Consider the following 9,326-nt stretch of genomic DNA (forward strand, 5'->3'; position numbering starts at 1 on the left):
CTGCACTGGCTGCAGATAACTTCACAGGTTGCGTCTTAACCCCTTACACCACCAGGGAGGCCCCATAACCTGATTTTTAATTATGGCCATTATTGGTTTTATGTACCCATCATGGTTTTTAAAGAAATTCCTAGAATCCAAGGACATAACTATACTCATTGCCTGTTGTGTTTAGCAAAGTAGCTAATAAGGAAAGTACTAACCACTATTGATTGCTTACTGGGAATTTGAGTTACTTGGAAGAGTAGAAATAGATGGTCAAGAGCCCCGAAGTATACATGTGGGATTGATTGTGATTGCTTCCCCTGGACACTAGGAAGCCTATGGGAGTGACATACAAGTGGACATGGAGACATGGAGTCTCCTGTCTACTAGGCCCCTGGGATCTCAGTCCTGGGCCTGCTCCCACAGCCTTTTCCCATAGGCCTCCTGGGCAGGACTATAAATAGGCCTATGTGTGCAGGCCAAGCCAGTTCCAGCTGCTCTTAAACAGGATTGCACCATTCTAAGGTGAGTGCAGTCTTACCTGGGGTTGACAGCTCAAGGCTCTTTGCCATCCTCATGGACCTTGAATAACCCACAAAATGCCTCATTTTAATTTAAGGACAGGAAGGCCCTTGTGTAGTACCCATAGCTTCCTGGGTTGAAAAGAAATGTATCAAAGCATGAACTGACTGTCCAGAGGAAATAAGAAGGGATGTAACTGCTACATTCAGAGCCAAAAGAGTCACTTTAGGCAGAAAGCCAGTTAAACTGGGAGGAAAATGAGGTCTGGGGTAGGTAAGTGGGAAAACAAGATGATGGCCCCAACACTTACATTGCGATCAGCAAAGAATAGATGCTTTGGTGGGGGGGGGGGCAAATTGGGACGTATCCAACTGTCTTCATAGACCCTTATTTTATCTGTGCTGAGAGCAGCAGCATGGCCAAAAGTCTTGAGAACAGGGAAATACATTTCTGAGCTCCCTTGCTACTGACCACACCTGCCCTTTTCTCCACCTGGGCCCCCTTCTGTTAGATACAGAGATCCAGCGGTCTGGCCTCCTTCCAGATAAGCCTCTTTGGCATTATTACATACCTGTCAGCCTGATTTGTTTGGATTCTGAATCTCCCTCCCCAAGAACTTGATGATAGATATTTAGATAATGAGATGGATATGAGGTACAAATCACCTTTATCTCACTGAAGGATACAATTATTCTGAAAAGGTATTTCTTTCTCTGACAGTAGCAGGGGGCCAAATTTGTGAAGGGGGTAACTGTTTTAGCCTTGCACAAGTTGTGAGAAGAGCAAACAGTAGTCAAACGTACAAATTTTGTGAAATTTAAATATACTTTGACCTTTGAACTCTGGATATATTCTTCCTTGCTTATCCAAGATGGGGTTAAGCCAGGTCAAATTTTTTACTTCTCATTTCATGATATTACATTATAAAACCACTGATCTCCAAAATAAGACTAAATGGAAGAACATCTGGTTGCAGTTAGAACCCAAGCTAGGGATGAAGAAGAATCCAGGGAGGGGGGAGTGGGAGGGGGATCAGCACATGAGCACATCAGCTTGAACATCACAGATAAGGATATCTGCAGTATATTCCCAAGATTCAGGGCCTTTTCTCAAAGCCAATCTCTTTACCCCTTAAGACAATTGCTTGTAAATATCAGGGCACTGTGGAAGCCTAGGTTAGTGAGGAGAGATGCTAGGTGTCCAGGGAGACAGAGCAACACTGGCCTTCCAAAAAAGAAATGGCTCCCCTTATATGAATGACTTGTTGGCAGAGGTCTTAGTGAAGACAAAGCTGCAGGAGAATCAGGACTCAACACAAGTTCTCCTCCTGGCAATGAGAAGGACTTTGAAGGCAACTTTCAGATGTGAGCAGAGACCATGGCAGGCAGCCAGGTGTGTAAGGAGGTGATACCTCCCAACAGCACCTTCCTCTCTGGACAATTCAGTGGAGGGAGTTGCTACCTCTGCTTTGAGGACCCCAAATAAGTTTCCCTTTTTTCCCTTAAGAGTTTGACTTTGGCCTGTTTTTTTCATAGTGCTTTTCTGTTTAATTTTTTTGTTCATTTTCACTTAATAGAATTTCTATTATTGTGTTTCTTCCTCCTACTAATGACCTTAGACCTGGGGACCTGGAATCCTAAATTATTTTTTAAGTTACCTATCTAGCCTCACGGACTCCATACACCTTTGTTCCGTTTCCTGTCTGTTTGATTTCTACTCATCTTTCAAGGCTGGATGAAAGGATCACCTTTCCCAAAGCTGTCCTCCAAAGCTGCCTCTCCCTCTCCCGTCATTAAATGCACACCTTATGCTAACTCTTATCCCAAAATGCTAACAATTTGATTACTTGTCTGTCTTATGCCTAGGCAGGGCATCTGAAAGGCAAAAGGTGTGTCTTTTACCTCTGTTTCAACAGCAGCTAACAAATAAGCTTGTACACAGTGAGTCATATAATAAAACCTATGGTGTGAATGAATAATTGAAGGACAGAAAAGAGAACACACTCTTAACACCCACCTGAAAAACGAGACTCCCAGTTTCTAGGCAATGAAGCTGTGGGACTGGAGAAGAAATGTGAGGGCAATTGGGAGTGATGTATTTTGGAATAAGCACCATTCTCCTTTTTAAAAATGAAGATGGACACTAAGAGTAATTATTGAAAAATAAATTTGAGCTATCACTTTCCCCTTTGGAAAGGGCTTCAGAGATAAGGAGAGGGCCTTCATGACTTGGAGGAGTGGAAGGAGAGAGTAGGGGCGGGGTGCTAAGCTGCACTCGGTTCCTCGGTTTCCAGGGCTGGCCTTTCTGACTATGCTCCGTGTCTTAGCAGGCTGCCAGTGTGACCTCACTCTCTCAAGGGCCCCCTTCTCAGTGCCAGCTATGAATTCCTGCAACTTCTCACACACCACCTTTGTGCTTATTGGTATCCCAGGACTAGAGAAAGCCCACTTCTGGATCGGCTTCCCCCTGCTCTCCATGTATGCCGTGGCAGTGTTGGGAAACTGCATCGTGGTCTTCATTGTAAGGACAGAACGCAGCCTGCATGCTCCCATGTACCTCTTTCTCTGCATGCTGGCTGCCATTGACCTGGCTTTGTCCACATCCACCATGCCCAAGATCCTCGCCCTTTTCTGGTTTGATTCCCGGGAGATTACCGTCGATGCCTGCATTACCCAGATGTTCTTTATTCACACTCTCTCAGCCATTGAGTCCACCATCCTGCTGGCCATGGCCTTTGACCGTTACGTGGCCATCTGCCACCCACTGCGCCATGCCGCGGTGCTCAACAACACAGTGACAGCCCAGATCGGCATAGTGGCCGTGGTTCGCGGATCCCTCTTCTTTGTCCCACTGCCTCTGCTCATCAAGCGCCTGACTTTCTGCCACTCCAATATACTCTCACACTCCTACTGTGTGCATCAGGATGTGATGAAGTTGGCCTACACAGGCACATTGCCCAACATTGTCTATGGTCTCACGGCCATCCTGCTGGTCATGGGAGTGGATGTCCTGTGCATCTCCTTGTCCTATTTCCTGATCATACGAACGGTCCTACAACTACCTTCCAAGGCAGAGCGGGCCAAGGCCTTTGGAACCTGTGTGTCACACATCAGCGTGGTACTGGCCTTCTACGTGCCACTCATAGGCCTCTCCGTGGTGCACCGTTTTGGAAATAGCCTTGATCCCATCGTGCATGTTCTCATGGGTGACATCTACCTGCTTCTGCCCCCTGTAATCAATCCTCTCATCTATGGTGCCAAGACCAAACAGATCAGGACCCGGGTGATAGCCATCTTCAAGGTCAGCTGTGACAAGGACCTTCAGGCTGTGGGAGGCAGGTGACCCTTATCACCCCACTGGCCCTCCCTTTAATGGCTTGGTGTAGTGATTTCATAATGCTGGCTCAATTCCAGTTGCCCATAGCACATCAATGCTTTTCTCCAGTTTGACTACCAAATTCTACCTATACTTGGGAAAAAATTTTTGAGACTCTAATAATTCCTTCCCATAGATCAACATGTAAGCTATATCTTTTTTATATAAAAAGTTTAAATTAAAAAAGTTACTATGGCCCCAAAGCATAGTGAACAGGCATAAAGAATAACAAAAATTACCAATGACTTTGAAACAAAGGAAAAATCATTCTGTCTAATAATCCAAGAAATCTCTACTAAAGCAATAATTAGGTAAAATTTTTGCCTGTCAAATTAGCAGTTTTTAATTAATGAAAATTCACAATGAAATCAGAGATTATGTTGAAACATATTCTTGAGCATCAGAGCTGATGGTATAATTGGAAATATGTAGCAAAAACTTTTAATAAGTTTAGTAAGTCTTTAATGCTGTAAAGTCATTTTTGGAAATTTATCCCTAAATGCAGAAAATAGTTTTTCATAAACTATATTGCACATTCCATTACTTAGAATAGTGATACATTAGAAATTCTGGGAAATAACATATAATGTAAGGAATAGGAAACTCAAGTGTGGCCCATTTACTTCATGGAATGTTACGTGGAATAAACCATATTGAAGGAATATTATGTGACCTTTAAAGACTCTGCTATAAAATAAGACATGATTAAAATGTTGAGAAAAAGTATAAGAAAACATTACTGAAATTACCTTGTAAAACAATTTTATGGTATCTTTAAGCAAATATGCTAAACTTACTAGTGACTTGTTTTTGCTGCTACTTTCTAAATTTCATTATGGAGGTCTTTCTTAGCTGGCATATACAACTTTTTAAAGTGGGGAAATCAAACTGATTATTTACAGAAACCAGGCCTTGTCATTGTGGCTTACTATGTATCACCTAAGAATTTATCTAAGTCCTCATTAATTATACCAATAAACATGAGTACTGACCATGTTCCCAGCAGTGTGATTAAGGTTTTATCTGATCTGCACAACAAATTTATGGTGTAGATACCGGTTTTTCTCTCCATTATAAGTGAGAGAAATGAGGCTTACATGAACAAGTTAACATAACTAAGTCACAGAGTCTGTGGGTGCTGTGCCAAGATTTGGAATTAATTTGATAAGCAAATACAGTTGCTTCATTTCCATGTGATATTGTTTCTGGTTTAACAGTCTCTGCAATCTGATCAGATGAATGATTTTGTATTTGTATTGTGACATAGCTCTGCCCTTGTTGCAGGCAAAATCTTAAAATTACCCTTCACAATTTACAGCCATGGTTATCATCTACAGCCTGCTTCTTTCCAAATTAAAGGACAATATTTTTCTCCTATTTATCTTTTACATTTACTTTATGATGTCTTTGTTTTCTTAGTGCATTCTGTACCTGTCAAATATATGAATGTCTGGGTTTTAACTTTAGCGTTGATATAATAAAATTTTATTTTAAATTCTTCTAAGTATTATGCTACTGATTTTACATTGATAGAACCCTATAAACTCAGATTTGGGGATGTGAGAGACTCCCGAGTCTTCATTCCCTCCAGTGCAGATGTCCTGAGAGATACCATTTGTACAGTTGTAAGAATGCTGGATGCAGGCCTCCCTGGTCGTGCAAAGGGTTAAGTCTCAGCACTATCAAGCTATCACCAGCTACTGTGGCACCAGTTCGATCCCTGGCCAGGGAGCTAACCCACATGGCAAAGCAGACCTCTCCTGTCTCACCCACTGCTCCCTTCAGCAGTGTGTTTCAATGGATCCACCTGTTCTGTTCCCCACTCTGTCTCTGGTGAGTCCTCACCCCCACACACCTCTGGCCTATACCCCAGTTCTTGTATGCATAAATAATTCTTTTTTTAAAAAAAAGTCTGATAAAAAGATGCTGGAGGCATCTTTCTCAGGGTGGACAATCCCACTGTATTCCTGAGCGGGTCTGATGAGAAGCTGAAGTCTACTTCAATCACTGGGCTCATGTCTTCCTTCAGTCACTTCATCTTGGGTGGGGGACATGGTGGAATCAAGCATGGAGGACATTCCTACCTATGGGTGCTTTCTTTGGAGGAGGGAACCTCAGACATTTGACCTCCTTCCCAGGGAAGAGCCCTCCTAGCATATTTACTTGTGAGTATCCGATTGTGCTTCCCTGCTCAGAGGCAGTAAAGTGGCCTCGATGACATGTAGAAAGTCCAGGACTTGAGGGAAAGAGAAAGAATGAAAAAAATGGGTGACTTTCCTAAAGGAACAAAGGGATGCTGAGCTGCTGTGAAAGTGAAAATTCAAGGATTGGATCTTATCCTCAAAGAATGAGGTCAGGACCTTAATTTATGAGGTTGGATAACCCCCATGTCTCCCCAAAACATTCATCCTCTTCTACCCCCTGTATATTACTCTACCTTAAATCTTACCCTCCTATCTACTTCCATATGTCTAAGATCATGACCATATTTTCAATTTAATAAAGCATCTATCTCCCGCTCCAAATTGCCTCACCATCCCACCATAGCCCATGTTATTCATTTTTTATTGCTCTTTCCTTTTTCCCCTCTGCCCTAAGATTTTCATTTTTAAAAAATATTTCAGAAATTTGTATGTCAGTATTCACAAAAACAGTATTCAAAATAGGCAGAATGGTGAAAATAACCCAAAATGCTCATAACAAATGAATGGATAAACAAAAGTGGTATATCCATACAGTAGAATATTATTCAGTCATAAAAAAGAATAATATTCTTATACATTCTACAACATGGATGAATGTTGAGAACATCATGCTAAGTGAAATAAACTAGACACAAACGGACAATTATTGTATGATTCCGCTTACATAAGTTATCTAAAATAGGCAAATTAGAGTTACCTAAGATAATTTCTTAAAAACAGGCAAATTATAAGGTACCTAAAATAGGCAACAAGAGCTAGAAAGTAGAATAGAGGTTAACAAATACTGGAAGGGGGAGGGAGTTAACCGGTACACAATTTCAATTTGGAATGATGTGAAAGTTTTAGAAATGGATAGTGGTGATGCTTGAACAGCAATGTAAGGAATACCACAGAATTGTAAACTTAAAAATTGTCAAAACAAGGGAGCAGCCCTGGTCTCTCAGTCTGATAAATCCTCCAACAAGGCAGGTGTATAAACTGGGAGTGAACCAGCCACTGTCCATTGCTTCACCTGCTGGAAATCAATGGGATGAACTGAGAGGCCCTGCTCCCAAACCCAAGAAAGTGTTCTTGAGACCCTCTGGTTGCGATTAAAAAGAAGCCTCCATATTTCAGCTGTTGTAAATAGTGCTGCAATGAACATAGGAATGTAAATATCCTTTTGAATAAATGCTTTTGTGTCCTTTGGGTAAATTCCTAGGAGTGGATTGCTGGGTCATATGGTAGCTCCATTTTTAGTAATTTGAGGACCTTCTACACAGCTTTCCATAGTGATTAGACCAGGAAACAAACTAAATGCCCCAAAACAGATGACTGGATTAAGAAGATGTGGTATCTATACACAATGGAATACTACTCAGCCATCAAAAAGATAAATTTATGCCATTCGCAGTAACATGGATGAAGTTGGAAGGGATTATGCTCAGTGAAATAAGTCAGCAGAAGGAAAAAGAAAAATATCAGATGGTTTCACTTATAGGAGGAATACAGGGAAACCATACATAGCATCAGGAAAGGGAAAAAAACCTAGTAGTCAAACTATAAATTGGAGACATTCACCAGGGGAGGGGGAAGGAAAGGGATCAAAACAGAAGGGAAGAGAACAATAATCTACGGTGATGGTTCATGAGTGTCTTTGTGGTTGTAATTTTATGGGGACAACACCTAAGAGGAGTAATCAAACAATGTACAAAAATGAACAGCAATGTAAAAATAAATAAATAAATAAATACATTATTTCACTAACATTTAAAAAATAAAATAAAATAAAATAAAATGAAGCCTCTACAGACACTAGTGAGGGCAGGCAAGGATTTGATGATTAATGAATGGTAAAAGAGAACTTCTAAGAGATCTCCTTGGGCAAGAAACATGGACTCTCTGAGGAGCCAGACCAGGGGTCTATGTAAGGGTAGGGTAAATGGTTTTCAGGCTTTTCTGCCCTCCTGCCATTAGGATTGCCCTGCCTGATGGGGCACCTGCAGTTGTTACATTGTTGTAAGCTGTCTTGTTTACTTCTGTGGGCCATGGGAGGAGTATTGAGATATTCCCCCAAGAGAAGCAGAAACACGAGAGAGGCAGGAGATAGGAGACAGAAGAAGGCCAGAGAAGCCCAGAGAGAAAACTTGCTGGGGGCTTGGAGGCCTGCCTGCCGTGTATCTGTTTGCTGCAATGCATGTAAAAGCTCAATAAAAGCCTGAGAAAGCCACAGAAGTCTCCAGCACTCTCCTTTACCCATCTGCTCCAAACATAGGTATCCTGCTCTGTGCCATTGCTGGCACTACAGTAGGTTTTAGGACTGGGGGTTGAGAACAAAGAAAATAACCTTTATTGGCTCAGTAAGCAAGGAGAGTGGATTTGCCAAAAGCCCATTTGTTGCTAGTTGTGGGCACCCATCAGAGCAGGTTGGGGCCGGTGACCATCTCCAAAGCGAGCATCTCATGGATGCCGTGTGCCTACAGCTCTGGTGTGACCCAGTCTGGTCTCAAGGCCTGTGACGCTTTTCTCTGTCTGTCTGCAACTCCCTCTTTTCCCATAGCAGTCAACATGATAAACTGTGGAGCACTAATTCCAAAATGGTGAAACAAAAACAAAAACAAAACAAAACAATGAGCCAGGAAATTTATGGCAGCAAGTGTTCAGGCCCAGAGTTACTAGGTTTTTAACCTCCTATTTAGCAGACTGTGGGAACAGCAAAATTCTTGCAAATTTTTTGAGCTTGATTCCTGTCCTTGTCCCAGGACCCTCCCTGACTCAGCCATCTTAAGATTATGTATGTTTTACTACAACTAAAAAATCAACAAAGAAAGAATGTAAAAGATACCATTATCAATTTTACATTAAGAACATATTGAAATGACTATTTTGGATATATTGGTTTGTGTGTGTGTGTGTACACGTAATTTAGGTTTTATTAAAACTGCCAAAAGAGTGCTTGCTTCAGCAGCACATAAACAAAAATTGGAACAATATAAAAAGAGATCAGCATGACCCCTACACAAAGGTGACCCCTAAATTCATGAAGCATTCCATATTTTTTTGGAAATCTGACCCTCAGTTTGAGGCTACCAGAGGGGAAGGTGAGGGAAGCAAAATAAAGAGCGACCCAGTGGACTGTGGTAGAGAATTACTGGTGCTTTGGTGGTTGGGTGTACTGTGGTTGCATGCATCTGAAGAGAGTGAGCCTATACTTCTAATCATATAGTGCTGCAAACAACATCACCTTAATAAAAATAATAC

At 41.7% G+C, this 9,326-nt stretch overlaps 1 protein-coding gene and 1 non-coding gene across 2 annotated transcripts; both read left to right on the forward strand.

The window, feature by feature from the left end:
* Positions 1-2,837: 2,837 nt before the first annotated feature.
* On the forward strand, positions 2,838-3,975 carry LOC119254680 (olfactory receptor 51E2). The gene has a single exon (XM_037521781.2). It carries the CDS (start codon positions 2,887-2,889, stop codon positions 3,847-3,849), a length of 963 nt encoding a protein of 320 aa, XP_037377678.1. The 5' UTR covers positions 2,838-2,886; the 3' UTR covers positions 3,850-3,975.
* Positions 3,976-9,017: 5,042 nt separating this feature from the next.
* LOC119256406 (U6 spliceosomal RNA) lies at positions 9,018-9,125 on the forward strand. Its single transcript, XR_005127745.1, has one exon. It is a non-coding gene; the product is annotated as a U6 spliceosomal RNA (small nuclear RNA).
* The last annotated feature ends 201 nt before the right edge of the window (positions 9,126-9,326 follow it).

The sequence above is a fragment of the Talpa occidentalis genome, unplaced genomic scaffold, assembly GCF_014898055.3.
Source record: "Talpa occidentalis isolate TD23 unplaced genomic scaffold, MPIMG_talOcc4v2.1 talOcc4.3, whole genome shotgun sequence".
NCBI classification, from domain to species: Eukaryota; Metazoa; Chordata; class Mammalia; order Eulipotyphla; family Talpidae; genus Talpa; species Talpa occidentalis.